This window comes from Castor canadensis, chromosome X (genome assembly GCF_047511655.1).
Source record: "Castor canadensis chromosome X, mCasCan1.hap1v2, whole genome shotgun sequence".
Classification (NCBI taxonomy): Eukaryota; Metazoa; Chordata; class Mammalia; order Rodentia; family Castoridae; genus Castor; species Castor canadensis.
In genome coordinates this window covers 135,119,109-135,139,770 of record NC_133405.1, presented here as the reverse complement: position 1 = coordinate 135,139,770, position 20,662 = coordinate 135,119,109, and the positions used below count along the sequence as shown (strand labels likewise).

The window sequence follows — 20,662 nt, the reverse complement described above, 5'->3', positions numbered from 1 at the left end:
AGGCTAGGATTCCTACCTACTTGGAGCATATAAGCAAATTAGACTGAGAAGTGTTAATGAGCAGCCCCGGTGCCATCCATAATTACTATGCAATTAGCACAGAGCCAAATGGTTGATTCCAAAGCATATGCATCCTCTACAATGTGAACGGAGGCACTCTCTCTCTCTCTCTTTAATGTTTTTAAATTGAATATTTTTGTCAGTTTTGATTCAGTTTATAGGCGAACATATCAACTTTAACTGATTCAATGATACACAAAAATGTCATCTAAGTCTCACTTTAGGAATGCTTGCAGGGTTTAAACTTTGTTCTGAGCCGGGTGCTGATGGCTCATGCCTGTAATCCTAGCTACTTGGGAGGCTAAGATCAGAAGAACGGTGGTTTGAGGTTTGAGGCCAGACTGGGCAAATAATTCTAGAGACCCCCATCTCCAAAATAACCAGAACAAAATGGACCGGAAGTGTGGCTCAAGTGGTAGAGAGAGCCTGCTTTGCAAGGGCGAAGCCCTGAGTTCAAACTCCAATCCCACCAAAATAGTAATAATAAAGTTTGTTTTGGATTCCATACTTGAAGAGAAGAATAAAGATAATTCGGAGGTATATATGAACCAAAACCCAAGGCAGGCATACTAGGAGACAGAACTCAGAAGCCATGACTTAAGAGAAGCGCAGTAAGTGACAGGTTGAAGAACAGAGGTAGGCAGAGTAGCACTGCAACTGACCTACAAGGAGGGGTTCAAGCATGAAAATATCCAACCAGTGAGCATGTACAGAGTGTCTGTGGAAGACCCATTCTGAGGAGTTTTCAATAATGGTACCATAATAGGGACCTGACATTTTCAAGTGGAAAATAGTTCAAAGAATCATATTTCAAAAGTGGCAGTGCTAGGATTTGAATTCAGGTCTCCCGCCTCCTTGTTCCAGCTCAATGCTCTTTTATTACATCCCAGCTAATAGAAGGAGAGAGGTTTCAGGAATTAACCAAGAAGACTGATAAATAAGAGCTGGGAAGACAGGGGATGGCACAGAAGGACAAGGGCTCCAGTGATTTTTACAGGCACTACACATTCAAACTCAACAGAAGCACATTCTTTGTAGAAAAAGAAATTAAAGGCACATGTCCATTGCTGATGAGATGGGCTTGTTCCGAAGACTGCTCTGAATGGGACCAAAGAGGCCCCACAGATCTGTGGGAGATCACATGTAGGTATTCATGCACTTGTGCTATACTTCGAAATCAAGTCTCTCTGCAAGCGTTAGAGGGGCACTTTCTCTCCCTGATGCTAGGTGAGAATTTAATCAGGTGCCCCTCAGTTGAATTTCTTGGGATTGCAGAGAAATGCCCATCATGGTAGCCACTTCATCAGGTCCTACCTGAGTTCATGGGGGGAAAAATGACTCTCAGATCTACTCGGGAACCCTGGACTTAGTGCAAATACTGGCTATTAGATGTCCAGAGCACAGTGGAAAATTTGTGATGTTCAAAGTTTTTAACATTAGGATGAATAATGAGCAACTGGACATGGTCCAGATGAAACCAGTGCAAATGATTAAATACTTGGAACCGAGGAGTCATGAGGAAAGAAAGTGGCCTTTCAGTAGGGAGGAGAGAGCATTTCAAAGACATAAAGGGAATGATAGGCAGCTGCTATTCATGCTCTTTAGAAGAGATAAGTATCTAATTAGCAACAACAAGAATTTTTCTTAAATATAAGAATAGCACAGTGAAACTGGCTGGCCAATATTAGACCAGAGTTATAAATATAGAATACCACTCTTTTATTTATTTATTTTGTGGTATTAGAGTTTGAACTCGGGGCCTATACCTTGAAACACTCTGCCAGCCCTGTATGTGTGTGTGTGAGAGAGAGAGAGAGAGAGAGAGAGAGAGAGAGAGAGAGAGAGAGAGAGATGGGTTTTTTCGAGATAGGGTGTCACGAAGTATTTGCCTGGGCTGGCTTCGAACTGTCATTTTCCTGATCTCTGCCTCCTGAGTAGTTAGGATTACAGGTGTGAGTCACTGGCACTCAGTCTGTATACTACTCTTAAAGAACAGAGAAAATGGAAATACCAAAGCCTACCTGTAAATGATATTTTGAAAATTAGCAGCGTCTGACCCAAGCAAGCACTCAATAAACATTAGTTTCTTGTCTCCTTCTTGGTGGCCACCCCCGTCCCCCGCAGGCCATGGGTTGGCAAAGTGCTACCTGCAGCCTGTTTTGTAAATGGCTCTTGGCACACAGCCACACCCATTTGTTCCCATATTATCTGGAACTGTTGTGGGGCTCTGCAGGCAGAGCTGAGAAGTTGGAACCAAGACCTTCTAACCTGCAAATCCAAAAAATATTTACTCTCTTAATTCTTCACAAACAGTTCACAGACTTCTGTGCTAGGATACAGACCCAGCATGAAGGAGCTGAAGAGGAATGAGCTGAAGAGGAGTCTGTTCATGAAAGGGGGAATGATTCCAAAAATTTGAATGAATTAAAAGTCAAGGCCATTGGCATTGCTCAGAGAAGTCATTTATGTGGAATTGGTGCTTCTCTGTGGGTCCACTAGAATTCTTCCAGGTATTTGCACCTATAGGGACAAGTAACTTTCATGCCAGTGGAGTAGGCTGTAATGAAAGAATGCTCATCCATGCCAGTTTTACCACGGGGGCAGCCCTTCAGCTAACATCATTTTTAACTGCCCTCCACTGGAATAGAAGGTATTTGAAAAGAAGGCAGTGTGAACTTGACAGTTTGGCCCTTTCTTTTCTACATAAGTCAGCCTTGACATTTTCAGGTGAGGCCAGGCTTCTCAACCAAGTAAAAACAGGTCCAACAGAGAAACACCTGTGCGATTATTGTTTTTAGACAAATGAACCCTGCAATGGAAGATAAGGTTCACTTTCATGTTTTCGCCTTCACTTCGACTCTTTGTTATAAGTGTACGATAAGATCAGGTGTGAGTCAGAAATGCGGTTTCTGTGCCATGATAAGATCCCCTCCCTCCCATAGCAGCTTCATTTTATTCTTCCTAACTGGTGGATTGTTGTTTCAAAGACCTTGAACTCTAGGTTGTTACCGAAAGGGCTTTGACATGTCAAAGGGAAGCATCTTTAGCTGGAACAAAACGGCTCAAAGCTTCCATTCTCTCTGGTACTCAGCCTTGAAAATGAAAATAAAAGCATGATGAGAGCAAGGCCAACCAATCACACCCCAGATGCCAAGCGGCCAGCAGCCTGAGAACTTCCCAGCAGCCCCTGCACTCACCTCTCAGTGATATTCTTAGCAGTCTGCAGGAAGCGGGCATGGTCGTTCTCCTTTAGAGAGTGCTCTGCTTGGGAGATGAGGGAGGCCGACCGCTCAATGCACTGTTTGCAGTTGGCAATCTGCTGGGCCAGTTTGCGAAGCCTCATCACCTTGAACGAGAGAGGATGAGATGCATGTTACACGGCTGTGCTCTCTTGGGGAAGGCACTGGGCTGCACCCTTCTGATGTGTGCATTTTGTTTCTGTAAGTCATCTTTCCATCAAAGTTCAGAAAATAAACAGAGAGAGAGAGAGAGAGAGAGAGAGGGAGGGAAACCTGGAAAGCCCAGTTGTGGAACTCTTGCCTTAGATACACTTTATCTCCTTGGAGGAGCGTTGCTAATTTGTTTTATGAGGAAATACTGAATTGCTAATTGCTTCCCTGTTGATGGGAAAAAAAGGTGTCGCCCAGTGGCAAGTTACAAAGGGTCACCAGACATCCACTCCTCCTCGTAATTACACCAGGACCATAGGGAACCTGGGCACTTTCTCTATCTCAGGGTTTCAGCTGTGCAAGGCAAATAAAGCATTTGTAGAGGAGCACATTTGAGGCTTAAGTAAAAAGCATTTTTAAAAAGTTCTTTGTTGTCCATGGAATAAAACTGTGATGTAAACGCATGAGATATTACTATTTCCCATGCTACCTAAAACTCATGTGTTAAATATACAGAAAAGAAGCATTTTCCCATTGATTAATATTTTTCCTGTTGAGCAGATGAGAGAAAGCCAAACAAAGCACAGCTGGGCCATTTCCCCTCGCTGGGAACGTCATTTCCAGGCACTTTGTGCTTTCTTGATAACTAAGGATAAAACGCATATTTGCTTCAAAACCTCCATTCCAATTCCTGATTCTGTCTTGCTTGAAAATGACCCTCAAACGTAATCGACCGTAACCTCTCAGGCAGGCCAAAATAAGTCCAAGGTAACAGACTTGACCGAGGCTCTGGTGTTTGAAATGTGCTGTGAGATGAAGCCCTCCGGCTGGAAGCCAAGTTAAAATTAGACTGCTAATTGGAATCGCCCAGCACCTACTGCCCCCATCTACACACCCGGGGACAGGTTTTGGCTGGCTTGAGGATAATTCCGGAATGGAAAATAGCCTTGGGTGAAAGGGTAGGGAGGAGGCCGCTTAATCTGTCTTACAGACAAGGCTGGCTCAGGCTCCCTCCAGAATTTTGCTAGCTCCAAGAAATTCCTGCTTTCGCCACGTCATCATTATCATCCCAGAACAACTCTAATCGAAGAAAAGGAAGGAAGGCGATGTCAGAACTGGAGGTCCCTAAGGAACATCCAAGTATGCACTACTGCAAACAAAGGAAATTAATGCTGAGTTGAGAGGTGGCAGGCTCAAGATTTCAGGCAGGGTGAGAAAAATTCCTCAAAGTGAAGAGTTGGAGAATGAAATGTCAAAGTTCGGGGGCAAACAGTATATGATCTTAAACCTGGAAAAAAGACTTCACTCAATATTGTACAGTTTCTGTCCCTAGTGGGTTAACTGTGTAGGACAGTTGAATAAAATTCCACTCATTTTAGACCAGCTAGAATCCAGCTCTGGTGTTATACCCAGAGGCAAGCCTAAGGAAGCCATCTAGCTCAATTCAGGATATTAGAACACACCCATTAGAAACTGTCCACAGGAAGAAAAAATTCCAGAAGGAAAAAAGAACTTAAGAGTCCCTAGAACAAGTGAGTGGAATATTTAATCACACAACATGAAGAATAATTTAAATTACATGGCAAAACTGAAGCTATTTAATACAATCCTAACAAAAGAAAATAAGATTAGATTATTCCTTTAGAAAAATTTCATGCCAATCACTTAGACTTTGGATATGGCTAGTAAAACCCACACAGATTACAAATGTGATGATGACTGAACTCCACTTTTGTCTTCTTCTTCTTCTTCTATCATGACACTGGAAATTAAAAGTGATGTGAGAGGAAAAGTGTAACAAGCATGAGGAAACCCCAGTATCTCAAAAAAAAGAGGAAAAGAAAAAAAAAAGCCCCAAATCATTCATAAATTGAAGCAAGACAAAAGAAGAGCTGCTTGTGAAAATATCAGAATGTTCTAGAAAGAAAAATTGAAGGCATGATTTTAAATATAGGTCAGTGTAACGGTTCCATCTGATATACCCCATCAGAGCTGCTCACAAATGGTGTGGAAAAGAATCAGCTGGGGATAGTTTTGGAGAAAATCTGTAGATGTCTGGGACATCCTCCAATACTCTAGTTAAGGAGTTGTAATTGGCAAAGCAGCAGGAATTTGCATTCTACCAAGCAGTGATTTTTTTTTTTTAATCTGCAGGTGATGAATCATTAGTTTGGTTGAGAATAACTTAAAAAAAAATAATTTAAGATTTGACTTCAAACTCAATGGGCATCTGCCACACTTTAATGCCAAACTCTTTTGTACCTTCCTATAGTTATGGAATTTCCCAGCAGGAGGCCAAAACTCACTTTGCAAACTTCTTTTGTAGCTGTTTTCTTGATAATTAACATGTCTACATGTTTACTTCCAACTTCCAGTTTGTTTCCTTCACATCAATTTTTAAATTTCATTTCTTTCTCTCATTGTTTTACTTTTTCCTCTTTTAAAAGTTATCTCTTCATTTATCTCATTGAGTATCTTAAGACAATTTCTCTTAAAGTCTTTTCATATTCCCCCATAAAACAAGTATCACTTGAGATAAGACAATTTTGTCTGCTGACATTGTTGACTATCTTTTTAGAGAAGTTTAAGATTCCTTTATTTGCTTTGGAATTGAGCTTGGCAGTTCAGTTTTAAAGGGAAAAAGTTAGGGATAACTCCTTGCTCTCTCCTCCTTGTTCTGCCTACCTTATCTAATGGTTTCACAGTTGCCTTCACCTGGCCCTCAGGCTCGGCACTCAGTTACCCTATCTTATCTCTGTGCTGCTGAGGCTTCTGTCCTGTGGGATATCAGAAAACGAAGCACAGGCCCCAACTCAGCAACTGACTTGTTCCAGAATGCCAGACCTCAAGTTTGCTAAAAGCTATGACACTAGGCAGAAGTTGGCAATAATTTTTTTCGGTCCCTTTTAATGAACTGAGAAATCTCACACAGTCTGTGGCACTAAGCAGTGAGTATGATTTCAGTCCCCCATCATAACTGAAGCACTTCTAGGTCCTTTTCCCCAAAGTTTCAAGAATGATTTGGTCATGGGTATTGGGGCCATAGCTGCTATGGCCTCTTCTAGACCAAAAGGCAGAAATCTCGGTGTCTTTAGCAACAATCACAGCTTTGCGGTTTTGTCCCACTTCTGCCCCAATGGAACTGTTTATCTTGTTTCAGTCCAACTACGTCTCTTTGCTTTTGCATTTTATCATATTCTCTACTGATAATGTGTTAGGGTGGGGGCGAATGCATGGAAGCATGAACTCCATGTATCACCATGGCTAAGATCAGGCCAACTTTCACTACTCTGATCTAGCTCATGAGAGAGACCCTCACCTGGGCTACGTAAGGGGAAGGAAGAAGGCATGCTGGCCGGGGAGGTGGGCGCCATGTTAGTGCCAGCTGAGTAAGAGTCCTCAAAGACGCTCACATCCTAACTTTGGGAATCTTTGAATAGATGACCTTTCATGGCAAAAGGGACTTTGCCGATGTCATTATCTTGGGATGGGAAGGTTGTCCTGGATTATGTGGGTGATGCCACTGTAAACTCCAAGGTCTTTGTAGGAGAAAAGCAGGAAGATCTGTGTTAGAGAAGATGGGAGGATGGAAACAGAGGTCAGAGGGAGGTGAGGAAGAGGCCATGAGCCAGGAAGGTGGGTGGCCTGTACAAGCTTGAAAAGCAGCGAATGGATTCTCCCCTAGAGCCTCCAGAAAGAAACAACCAAACCTTGACTTTAACCCAATGAGATGGATTTTGGACTTCTGAATTCCAGAACACTAAGATAATAAATCTGGGCTGTTTTAAGCCACCAAGTTTATGGTAATTTGTTATAGCAGCAATAAGAAACCTAATATGAGTAGCATATGAAGCCACAATTAGACAGGAGGAGCAAGCTTTTTTGTTACTTTGAGACAGTACACAGCTTGATGAATATAGCAAAAACAATGTACTGTACATTTCAAAATTGTTAAGACACTACATTGCAAATGTTCTCACCATAAAAAAAAATGAGTAGTTGAGGTGATGGATAGGTTAGCCAGCTTGATTTAATTATTCCACATTGTATTCATAAACCATAAAATCACCTTGTACCTCATAATATATACAACTATAATTTGTCAATTTACACGTAGAAGTAAAAGTTTAAAAAAAGAAACTAATACGAGTATTGAGAGCTGATCCTCGCAAGCAACCATGTAAGGATAAGAGAATTCCATTCCCTGTGCGTACTAGTGATTACTTGTGGCTGTATTCCAGAGAGCCAGGCATCTGAGAACCTGGAAGATGTCGGGATTTAAGAGATGTGCCCACGTGGTGCACGATGAGGATGATGCAAGGGGAACAGTATCCTACAAGGACACCAGATGGATACATGGTGCTCTTCTGCATTGTGCAATCTGGATGTGGGGAAAGTAGCTTCTCGTGAAATATTCAAATATTTCATATGAGTTCATTCTTGGCCAGGAAATAATTGCACATTACTCTTTCAGTTTTTTAGATCACTATTAATTTACATGTACCAATAATTTTCAATCTGCAAAGAGTGAGTAATTTAAAACATTGTACAATATTAAAAGGTACATGTTAAATTTTGTAGAAAACAGAGAAAAGCACATACATTAGCCACTGTAATCTGTGCTTTGCTTAAAACTTGTCAGTTCAGGGCTGAGGATGTAGCTCAGTGGTAGAAGCCTAGTTTAGCATGCTAAATAGTCCCTGGGTTGCATCTCCAGCAACATTAAAACAATATGCTTTAATGAAACATATTTCATTAAAGTGTACCTATGATCAGTAATAAAAATTCATGAATTTCTTGGAACATGAATGAATGCTTTTATTTTCAAAATATTTAGAAAACTTATCCTTGGAGGGTGGCAAAGAAATACGTAAGATAAAAAGGATCATAAATATTTCAATAAAATATGACCAATTTTAAATAAGTATTTCAATAAAATATGACCAATTTTAAAATATAAAAACATGATCAATTCTAAAGTTACCAATAGTTTTTGAATGAACTTTGAATTAATAATAAAGTGGTCATAAAAAATACAATGTAAACTTAGCAGGGTGTGGTGGTACACACCCATAATCCAATTACTCAGGAAAAGGAGGCAGGAGGATCAAAAGTTCAAGACCAGCCTGGGCAAAATAGCCTAGGCCCTATCTCTAAAACAAAATGAAAAGGGCTGAGAGCATAGCTCAAATGGTAGAAAGATTGCCTAGCAAGTGCAAGGCCCCGGATTCAAACCTTAGAAACAGAAAAAAAAAAGAATATAATATAAATTTATAATTTTTAAAAATACAGTTTTCCTGGAAAACCATAAAAATTTATAACACAAAAACATTAAGCAAGAAGTGTTACTATTATACACACAAAGAAGTTTATGACAGGGGACACTATAGAAGTTTTGTGAGTATGATGTTATACCTTTCGTAATTCCCTAAGACACAGGAAAGTACTTCATAATTTCTCTAAAGTTTGATTCATTTTTAATTTATTTAAGGCTATGCTGATTGCCAGGATGGAGCAATAAATATGAAATGGACCCTTCCTCTATGGAACCAACCTTCTCATAGACAAGTGAGACAGAAAACAATAGACAAGACTTCCAAGCCAAACCCTGATCTGAGCAAGGGGGCAGCCTAATGACAGGTGTGCACAGGAGCCCAAGGCCCACAGGATCGAGCAAGGGCGTTTGAACTAAAACTCAAAGACTGCTATGGGTTAAATACAATTTGTCCCCATCAAAACTCATGTTGAGGTTTGGTCCCCAGTGTAATGGTTTTGAGAGGTGCTGGGACCTGTAAGAGGTGTTCTGAGCCATGGGGCAACACCACTCTTGGAAGATCGATGCCCTTGTCAAAGGAGTAAGTTAGATCTGGGACTGGGTAGTTACCACATAAGCAGGTACGCTTATGCTTCTTTAGCATGTGCCCAATACCCCTTCTGCTTCTCTGTCATGTTGTGACACAGCGAAGGGCCCCTCATCAGATGTGGGTGCTATGTATTTGGATTTTCCAGCCACCAGAAGCATGAGACAGATAAACCTCTTTTCTTTATACACTACCCAACGTCAGGTATTCTGTTATAGCAACACAAAATGAACTAAGACAAAGACTTAAAGGGAATTGTGGAAAGTATAGTGAGAATGTTTAACATTTCCAAAGTCACTGAAGTGTAAGGGACTACATTTTCTCCAGGTGGAGAACATGAATCTTCTGCCCTAGAAATCATACCTTCCCTTCTTTGATCTTGGTTCCAATAATTTGTCGTCTTTGCTGAATGATCTCAATGAGAAGATCACATTCTTCTGTCAACTTGGCTTCTTGACGGGATGCATTGACCTAAGGATTAATAAAGATTAATAAAATAAATTTGGCCTTTGTTTTCAGTTAAATGTATTTTTTTAATGTAGACTAATATATTTCTAATAGTCTCTAAATATATATATATTTGGCAGCTCTGGGGTTTGAACTTGGAACCCCACACTTGCCAGGCAAGCACTCTAACCACTCTAGCCACCCCCGTAGCCTTTTTTGGCTTTAGTTATTTTTCAGAAAGGGCATCACATTTTTGCTGGGGCCAGCCTCAGACCACAATGCCTCCCAGTAGCTAAAATTCATGCCCAGCTTGAACTAAGATGAGATCTTGCTAACTTTTGCCCTGGCTAGCTTCCAACTGTGATCCTCCCAATTTCTGCCTTCCCAATAACTGGGATTAGAGGCATGAACCACCAAGCTCAACTTGTGGAGATCTTACTAATTTTTTGCCTGGGCTGGTCTGAAATTACCATCCTCCCAATCTCTACCTCCTGAGTAGCTGGGATTACAGGCATGCAACACCATAGCAGGCTCTAAAAACAATTTTAAGATGTTAACTATCCTTCCTATTATGTAAGGATGGCAAATATGGGACATTTGTACCCATCCTCATTTTGTATCCTTGTAAACCATTATTATCCAATTGACAGCAATCATTACTGCTAAGCCAGATTCAGACTCAGAATCTTTTCTAACACAACATGTACATTGCCATTATCAACTAGTTGGAAATTGACATGGAATTGACAAGTGAAATACATTTATAATCCTGCTTTTGTATTTTTAAAAAGTGTTAAATCTGTTCTTTTAAACAAAAAGTAAGTTTAAAACTACCTAATCTTATTGCTTCATGGAGGACAGATTACTATTAAGATCTTCTAGAGAAATTTTCCAAAAGTTAATGTAGCAAGCTTCCATTGTATTTATTTAACATTTCTATATAAACATCAAGTTTAGATTTACTCATTGTGAGATAGCAAAAAAATAAATACCAAAAAGATGGTTTCATGTTGTATTAATCATGTCTACCTATGTCACCCTGAATGCACCCGATTGCGTCTGATGTATTAATCTTATGACATAATTTAAAACGTCCCCCCTGGTATTCTTAAAAACCAAAGTTGTACAAATGAAAGCACACCATTCTCATGGAAAGGTGGATCAAGACAGAATGGCCCATCTTTGAAGATTTCGAGACTCACTGCATGCAAGGGAGAGTTACAATTAGCTCATTCTTGGCAAGTGGACTTGAGAAAAACCCTGTACGTGCTATTTCCTCCACCTCATGGCAATTCTGAAATGCTTATTCACAAAGAGAAACCCAGAAGTCACAGCTGTGGGAGAGGGAGCAAGTATGCACAAGCTTTATTATTTTAGCACAGCCTCAGGAGAAGTTGTAATGTTGCAAAGAATGACAATGGCACTGATTATCCTAGCATATCTCATGGAGGAAACTAGGTCCAGTCATGAGCCCCCTTGATTTGGAAGACTCTTTACTGGAGTAATTTCATTCTTTATGACTGAGATAAACTGGAAGTAGAGTCATGAGTTGAGGTTGAAAATCCAGTGATCCTGGCCCACAAAAACCATGTCCTTGAATTTTGTTCCTAATCAGATACCACATAAAGACTGCATAAGACATCTTGAGAAGATGATGGTCACCAGCCATTTGTAGCAAACCATGTCATCACGTCCTATATCAGATTAGTACACATTGTTATTTGCTAAATGTTAGTCCAATTACCAAAGAAAAAATTAAAAATGCATTGGTTGAGAAGTGCAGAACGTTGAATTCAGGCTAATGCCGCAAGGCAGATAATCATGGGCTCCGGTGACCCTCCAGTCTGCCTTCAAGCAAGAATCCTGTTAGGTGGATTTAGCCAAAATCTCCCTTACCCTGGGTGTTTCCTCTCAATGGAATCCATTCCACTCTCAAAACTCACTGGGATTTGAGTTACTCTATGGTAGGAAAACCGTCCTAGTTACCATTCTAACATGAGGTTCAATTTAGTCCAAATTCTGACTTTTGATTTCTAGGTTGGCTAGGTTGGCTTTACCAAAAGAAAGTGGACTGAAATCTACTACCTTGAGCCAAATATGTTCTGAGAAATGTGATACCACAGTCACCATCACCCCAAAATATAAATTCCCAGAAATTTTGGAACATGATCTGTTAATTCAAGGCCAAGTATTTTCCCTGGATCTTTCAAAGAATACAGACTGAATTTTTCTTTAAGACCAGAAAGTTGAATCTCTTCTTCCACTTTGATCAAGTTCCAAATTTTTGTTAACTCTAGCATTCTTATATCCCTAAAGGTACAATAAAATAAGTTGAATATTATTCTATATTTCTGAAATTACTGCACTACAATGAAGTTTTCCACAGTTGTACTGTTTTGTATATTACTTTAAAAAGTTAATGATTTGATTGGACTTTATTTCTTATATGAACCAAGAATTCAAATATGACAGGCTTTATAGGTTACTTGCAATATGTTCAGGTGTTTTTAGTTCTTAAGTTTGGTTTGGAAGCTAGCAACTACTAGTTATGATTTTAGCTTCATTTTGGATTCACCATTTTTGATTTGGAAATCATCGTGGTTGATGGAAGTGCTCTGAGTAGAGCCAATCTAAGGATGAAGGAATAATTCCCCAACCTTCTTTCTTCAACCTACATTTCCATTTTTGTGTCATCAGCTTTTTCCTGGTCCCTAAGCTAAAGGCAGCAGTGGGTCCATCTTTAGACCACACTGCAAATGGGGCACTGGTCTTTCAGAGCCTGTGACTTTTCAGGACAAAAATGTAGCTTAAAATTGCATCCTCCTCCCATGCCAGTCCCCTCACTGCTATTTTTCCCCAAGTATACTGATGACAAATGGTCACCTCAGCCCTTCAAATTATGCAGCTCAGTTGTTTCCCCTTATTCCTCTTTTGGCCTCCCCCGTGAGGAGGGAGCATCTAGGCGGAGCAGCTTTCTTTCGCCTTTTGAAATACATCATCTTGGCCCCATTGTTGCTTCTGGTCTTCAGTACCAGCTTCGTGTCTTTGTACACACTCTAAGTTAATTCCTCTAAAGTTAGACCTAGTCTTGATTCTTTCTGAATTCAGACTTTATTGCCACCTCTTTTTACAGGCTCTAACTTGTCACCTGAGGCTGCAAGTGCCACAGCCAATGTCACGTGAGCCTATGCCCCAAATACTTTTACCAAACACTTATAATCCTTCTTGAAAAGGGCCACACTCAACCATTCATTCAAAAAGTAGCTACTGGGTTCCCACAGCACATCAGACAGCAGCATTCTATATGGTAGGCTGCAGGAGAGCCAAAGAAGCCGTAGGAAATAGGCTGAACAAGCAAACAAACAAAATTTCCAGATTGTGATAGGTATATAAAGGAAGTTAAAAATGGCGACATGATCCAACACAGCTGAGAGAGGGGTCTTGTGTATTGCTGGTTAGACAAGAAGTCTCTGATAAGTCCCTAAGGAATGAAAAACAAACAGCCAAAAGTTGTGGAAGGGGTGTTGGCAGAAGCTCCTGACTCTGCATTCAATCGGCTCATCTCCTCACAAATCACATTCAGTCCATCCTCATTATTTACTGATTTTGTATATAGGAATTCTCCTACTATGTAAAAATTTTTAAATTTTTCTTATAACCCCTAAATCAATGCTTGGGGCCCTTTTGTAGACATACACAGCACATCAAAAAATGTGCACTGCCTCGAATACAGCTGGCTGAGGTTGAACAAGGTGATGCTCTGCCTTTGGTGTCAACACTTATGCACAAGGAGACCATAGGATGGAGACAACAGAGGCTCTGGCTCAGGGACCAGGTGACTGAGGCACTTGGTAATGGGGTGGTCTCAGGCTAGCCCCTTACTTCTGACCCTCCTTGGCTGTTTTGTGAAAGGAAGAAAACGAACTCTACCAAGATACGTTGCTTTTAGAATTTAAGATATTTTGGTGCGGTGGCTGTACATTAATATGCACACATATGTGTGTACATGTTTCTGTGCATACATCCTCTGGGAGCAATGGTTCAGTATCATGTAACTCATATGTAAGACTGAGCAGAAGAGTTTTGCCAGTAGCGAGCTGCTGACTCACTTTCTCCTGTTCCTGGGGTAATTTTGCTGTTTCTGAGACCATGACCTTCTGATTCTCTACAGTCTGATTGAAATAAGAAAGTCGAATAACGAAGTGAGTGCAGAAGGCAAACATTCATGCCTGGCCCTCCTAGACCAGAGATCAAATTCAGCACTGAAGGTTGCTCTGTTGCGTTCATGCTCGCATCAGACACCAAAAGTCAATTGCGGTCCCATGAATATTGTCACTGAGTTCAGTTTACCATCCTTTCTAGAAAGCAGTTATACATAGTCATTCCCCAGATTAATGATAACATAAATGGGTTAGCTATCTTCTCCAAAGTACTTGGTTAGGAATGTCTGGTAAAAAGTCCCCTGCTAAGTTTTATGGTGTAAGAGTATAACAGAAATTGGAGAATGGGGGAGGGGTAAAGAGGACAGATTTTTTTCTTGTCAAATATGTATAAACATTAAAGGGATTTAATTACACAGACACACTAAAAATCGGACTATGTGTCTGTGAACTATTCGTTAGCAGCCTCTAAATGGTTTTTAAGTATTACTTCTAAAAACTTACTCTCTTGACTTTTATTCAATTGCAAAATGAGATGTTTGGTACAGAGTATGACCATCATTAGATTTCAGACATGTGTGCACTTTAAATCTTCAGAAAAAAATTTATGGAATTCTTAGAAAGGAACATCAGTGGAGGAAAACTATCTGGCCAGTTCTCACAGGTAAAATTGAACTAACAAGTGTTTTAGAAATCCTCATTTGGCAATGCCTTCTTGAAATGAGTTAGCCCTCTACAGACTTTCAAAATAGAACCTTCAAAAAGGATACACTAACTTGATAGATCACTTCCTGTTTGTACACAGATGGAAACGCTGAAGTGAGCTTGGCACAGGATAAGCCCCAATATGTTGGAGACAGGAAATCTTATTTCAGGGTGGTCAGGAAAGAGGGGTGCTGCACTGCACAATTCACTTGGAACTCCACAAGACGATAAACGCATAGTTGTGCAAGCCAGGAACTATCTAACATATTAGCCCACAATTAGTGCACTCTTGAAACTGTACCATCAAATAGCAACCCCATTTCCTTTTAAGACTGTGAACCCTGCTATCTTTGAAATCATCAAGGAGTCTGGAAGCTTAAAAGGTAAACATCTTCTCTGGTGTTCCTCATGCTAAAAGCAAAAGTTGTGTCATTCCACACTGGTTTAATTAAGGTGACCTAAGACAGTTTGAAACTTAACTCATATATAATTCTACGTATGCTGTTATTATTTAGACACAAAAGCACTTGTCTCTATTTACTAAGAATAGAGAACTTTGGATCTGCATCCAAATTTAAAGGAGTCAATGCTATTACAAAACATGGCACTGTCATCCCGTCTCACTCAAAATGAAGGCGTTAAGTCCAATGTGACCAGGGCTGGAGCAACTGAAATCCAACTGAGCTGATAAGGTGAGGGTACAGGGGAAAAACTGTGCACATGAGTTCTGCCCCCTGCTGTGCACTGCTGACCAGGTGCAAAGAGAAATATGAGGATCTGAGGGTGCTTTGATGAACATTCCAGACCCTGGGGCAGAAGTCAGACAGAGCTGCCAGAAGGAACAATGAAAGGGATTCTAATACTTCAGTTTGTATATAAAACTGAGCCAAGGAGAATTGAGTAAGAGCAGACGGGATTACTGTAATTCATCTAATATGTTTACATATAATCTTCACCCCGAAACTCTCTCACACCAAAGTCAAATAGTCAAAGACCTACTCAAGCGGATGAGAGCTAGAATGTACCCGTTCCCAAGGTTTTTGTCTCTGGAAAAGAAACCAGAGTACAGGACAGTATTTGTAATGTTCAATATGTTAATTTAATATTTAACTCTTTTGTGGTGCAGTGGATCAAACTCAGGGTCTTGCACATGCTAGGCAAACACTCTACTACTGAACCACACTCCCAACCACTAATATTTAATATTTTTGACTAACATTTTCTAAACTCCAAAAATGATTCTTCAGAAAAAGAAAACATGGAATCCCTTCTTAAAGTGTTTTTGGTGGGAAATAACTGTAGTGATATTGCAGATATAAGCTATATGTGATCTGGTCTTTGGCACGGAGCACCATGGTGGAAAAAAAAACTGGCCTAGAGCAGGCAGATCAATTCTACAAATTGATTAACAATCCAGATAGGAATTTGTTACAGATCTGCTATGGATAAAAAAAAAATAGCTCCCAGGAGCCTTATGATAAATCTTCTTTTCATGAGATTTGTAAGATTATGAAGTTTGAATGTTGGATAAGGCAGTGAAATCCCATTAAAAATAGAAACACACCAGCATGAGCAGTGCAATAAAATTCTTCTTATAAATGAAATACAACTGTAACAAGGCAATAAAACTGCTCAGCAAAAATGCCACTGCTAAGGCCTAAAACTTTGAAACTTCACACAAAGGAGTTTTGCTCCCAAGAGGAGCATAGAGAACATGCCCTTCCAAGATGTTGATGCTGTTGCTGATTTATCAGTAAAGCAAAATCTTCAAAGTAAAGAATGAGGGCTAAACAGGCAAAAGACCAGAGCTCAGTCTTCCTGGGATTGAAATGCCAGGTGTTTATTTCTTACTAGCTGTATATTCTTGAGTGTTTACTTTAAACTATCCAATTCTCAAGTTCCCTATCTAGGTAGGAAGGAAATACCAAATCTTGCCTGGTAGAGCAAATGTGTTGCTACTAAACATTGATGGCACTAGGGTCAAGCCTGAGAACCCCTAGGGTAGCCTATGGTGAGAACTAATGAATTGAAATATGCTTGATACATAGTGATTAATACACCAGCATTAACTCTCACGGGTTTCATTAGCTGCGTTCATCTGAAATGTCCTTATAGAATTAAAACTATAGGTTCTATAACCTGTCATCCTGTGCTGATTACCTGAGAACTTTCTAACATGAATCAGAACATTTATCCATCTATATCTTTGGCTCAATAGTTGTGGAAGCTATAATGTGAAGACTAACTCTAGAAGTTTCGATGTTACTTTTAAATCCAAAATGGACTCCATAATGGCTGCTTCCTGTGCAACTTGATAGGAGGAGAGGAAGGGTTGAGGAGTTGGGAAACATTTTTTGCAAAGTGCTAGACAGTAAATATTTTAACTTTATGGGCCAGCTATTCAACTCTACTGTTGTAGTGAGAAAGCAGCCATAGATATTGTGTAACCAAAGGGACATGACTGTGCTCCAATAAAATTTTATGTACAAAGAAAGAAGACAAGTCAGATTTGTCCTGAGGGTCACAGTTTGTCAACTTCTAGCATAAATAACAAACAGATCATGGACTTTACAGTCAAAGAGCTGCAGGTGTGAAAATGTGTTGAATTTCTCTCAGAATATTTACTTATTTGCATACTTTTGATGAACACATCTCTTAACAATCTGGCACTTAGTAGGTGCTTGATAAATATTAGTTGTCTTCCTTCCAGGCATGAATAGCTGCAATTACTGGTAATTGAATTAACAGGATTCCAATTTGAAAATGATGATATACTTGTAGTCTGGTTTTCACTTTCCCCACGATGTCCTCTGCTGACTTCTGTCACAATTATAACAAATGCTGTTCCTCCTGTGATGTTTTTCCTAGGGTACACTCAACTGACTTCAACCCTGCATTCTTGGCACTATTACCATAGATTTTCCTTTTTGTGTTTTATGGTAACTTTGTTCAAAGCAGTTCCAAAACGAAGAAGCAGAATGGAACATGTTACTCATAATTCATTCAAAAACAATAATCTCCTCCCTTCCTTTCTCTTATTAATTACGCATGTTATAAAACAAATGCTCAACACCCTTCTGTTTGGGCTGGACACACAGAGTGAATAAAAATCTATTAACTTGTCATGGTAATTTATCTGTATTAATTTTTTCATAAACTTTCTCAAAAGAAGTAATGTTACATTAAATAATTTTCAACAAATGTATTAGTAAAAATCAGCCTTTTTGAGGGTGAGAAATAACTTATAGAAGATGATCCCCGACTGGGTGTGAGGGAAGATGGAGGTGATGTGTTTCAGAGAGAGGAAGTTATTTCTAATAGCAAGAGGAAACCTCTATTCCATGGCCTTACATTAATTAATTAATTAATTAATTTCAATCTTACATGCTATTTCTCGTTAAGTGGCATTTTTTAAAATTGTGGCGCCATGATTCCTAAATAGTGATGTACCAGAAAAATACAAGGTTGGACCCCTATTCGGGCTTGAGTTACTTAAGTTTAGATGCCATATGGTCCCCTGCAAAATTCTGGGAATAAGGATCAGATCCCTGCTCTTTGGTATTTCTTACAGTGAGTGAAATATCTTTGATTACATCACTGATAAAACTTGAACTTGGAAGTACAAATGGAAATTGTTAAGCCTTATTCTATCTTTATGATGTACCCACAAGTGATATATAAGACTCTTTCCTGGTTATTGCCACTCCAGAATACCAGAAGAAGCTCATAGCTTGATTATTAAATATCTTTGCTGCCCAGTGTTTAAGATCCATGTTCATTCAAGTATGAGAGGAGGTTTTATAGAAACTGAACATGTGAGCTTTGATCACGTTCAGGAATGGAACTTATGCTATCGTTCCATTTTCGAGGTGGTCTGTGGTTCTGTTGTACTTGAAGAAGGGTATGAGACAAGGATGGAAGTACAGACTATTGCCAAGAAATATCAGTAGGAGGTAAGGAAGTGAGGCAGGGAAAGGTATGAAGCTACATGTACCTTCCCAAGCCTACTTTGGGTAACTGGAGATCAGTCCCAATGGGGCAACGGGAAACATTGCATCCAATAGGCAGGAAGCGACGCTTACCTAACTCAGGGGCCAGTTTGAGGTGCTGAGTTAGGGGTGAGAATTCACTCACCTCTGGAATCTTTGGTTCTGGGAGAGGCAGAAAAAACTCTCAGGCCAAGGAAAAAAGGACCAGTAAGTGCCACATGGGCATGTCACTGACAGTTATAGACAGAGGGTTGACCTGAGAAGAGACTACGATACCGATGTTTTTTAGGACCAGCTTTAGCAGAGGCTAGAGGGAATGGTGTAGTGGTCATCCCACTTGTTCTGTAGCTCCAGTGCCTTAGGACCAATATGTAAGGCTAAGCACACACTGCATCTGGCAAATCGTTCTCTATTGACCTTGACCATTCCCGAGTTCAGGGCCACAGTCCACCTGCAAGTATTCATTTGCAATAGACCATAATTGGTCTAAATTTGGGCAGTGGCTGGTAAAGTTGCCCAGATTAAAAGATATATGAGACTCCCCCCTCACTTACATCATTTCAACTCACTGTGAAATTATTATTGGAGTGTCAAGCTTCTGCAATATAACTGGTTTTTTAAAGTCAAACTTAAGGTGTGTTGGAAGAAATTCTCTCTCTCTCTCTCTCCCCCTCCCTCATTACAACTGAAAGGTCAACCATATTTCTATATACAAGCCTGACAGATGTTGCCTTCTCACCTTCCTACCTGAGAAACAGAAGGCTCTGTTTAGTGTGTCAGGATCGGTCGACTGGGAGCTGGGGAGGGCACCCTGCCAGGTAATGGAAACACTGCTTGCTTTAATTTTATTGCCAAGAACAAAGCCTTCTTATTGTTTAAGAGAACGCTTAAAGGTGAGCCTCATTGGCATAGTTTTAATTTTTCAGAAACCACAAACAAGAGGAATTCTTTAAGGCCATTTCATGAAAAGTAGAAGGAAAAAAACTACTCTGTTCTGCAAAAATTAAAGTGACCTTTTGTTTCAGTAGCCAGAGGCTAATTTCAGGTTAGCATTTGCATGTATCCCCTTTACAAGAGCATCCGGTGGCACTGTTGCTTGTTCCTTCATTCAGATTAGCTCATGGTGCTGCCAGGCATGTGAAAGAACTACATAGAAACCATCTTCCTTTAAGATGGCATCCCTTTGGCATGATTAGTTTCGGATAACATGCTAAAAGAAGGAACGGTCTGCACCAAAATCCAACAATCTCACTTGCAAACCCTTTTGATAAGCTGCATTTTTATTCAGTGTGCATTTTGATTCTTGCCAGCAAACTAAACCTGCTTCTCAACTGCAAGTATTAACTTCTGACTGTTGAAAGTTTAGAAAGCCACAGTTACTGCTTTCCAGAGATGTGTACAACAGTTTTAGTAGCTAAAGAATGAAAGAGGAAATCAGGTTGCTTTTGTTGCTCCAGCACTGAGGAGGATGCTACCAGTGTACCAGTAATAATGTACGAAGCAAACCTTATGAGCTTCATAATCTTTCAATGGCTGATTTTGAGAATGTGAAGTAGGGATGTGTGTGTGTGTGTGTGTGTACGCACACACGTGTTTAGGGATCCACAGAGTCTGATATTGAACACGACCTAGTAACTCATCTTCAGGCCTAGGCTAACTAAGCCAATCTACATGTGCCAAATTATTTTCCTAAGTGTTTTCCCCAATTTAATTTAAAGTGGCTATTAGTTCTTATTTTCTTTTTATAAGACAGAAAGGGTAGAGGGAGTATCCTAGAGAACCATTCGACACACAATGACCTCTCTTCAGGACTCAGCAACATCCCCCGAAACCTGCCGTTGCAGAACTCCTGTCCTGGGTACAGACTTCTCAAGAAGGTGCCTTTCTGCCCTTCAGTGTGAGAATTTATCTGGCATGTGGATTTATGAAATGAGCCGATGCTGGAGGGAGGACAGAGGATTCAGGTGATCTCTAGAAGTGGCCAGGACTGTGTGCTATATGCACAAGATCCTAGGAAGATTGACCTACTTCCTGCAGAAGGATGAGACATG

The 20,662-nt window shown here is 40.1% G+C and overlaps 1 protein-coding gene across 4 annotated transcripts in view; it reads right to left on the bottom strand.

Moving 5' to 3' along the window:
• Positions 1–20,662, bottom strand: part of Mid1 (midline 1) — a 328,176-nt gene that overhangs the window by 32,890 nt on the left and 274,624 nt on the right. For all 4 annotated transcript variants that reach the window (XM_074064164.1, XM_074064163.1, XM_074064166.1 and 1 more), the window contains exons 4-5: positions 9,674–9,781; positions 3,258–3,406 (exon numbers count right to left, since the gene is read on the bottom strand). In XM_074064164.1, the coding sequence (XP_073920265.1) occupies positions 3,258–3,406; positions 9,674–9,781 (257 nt within the window). The remainder of the gene's footprint in view (positions 1–3,257; positions 3,407–9,673; positions 9,782–20,662) is intronic.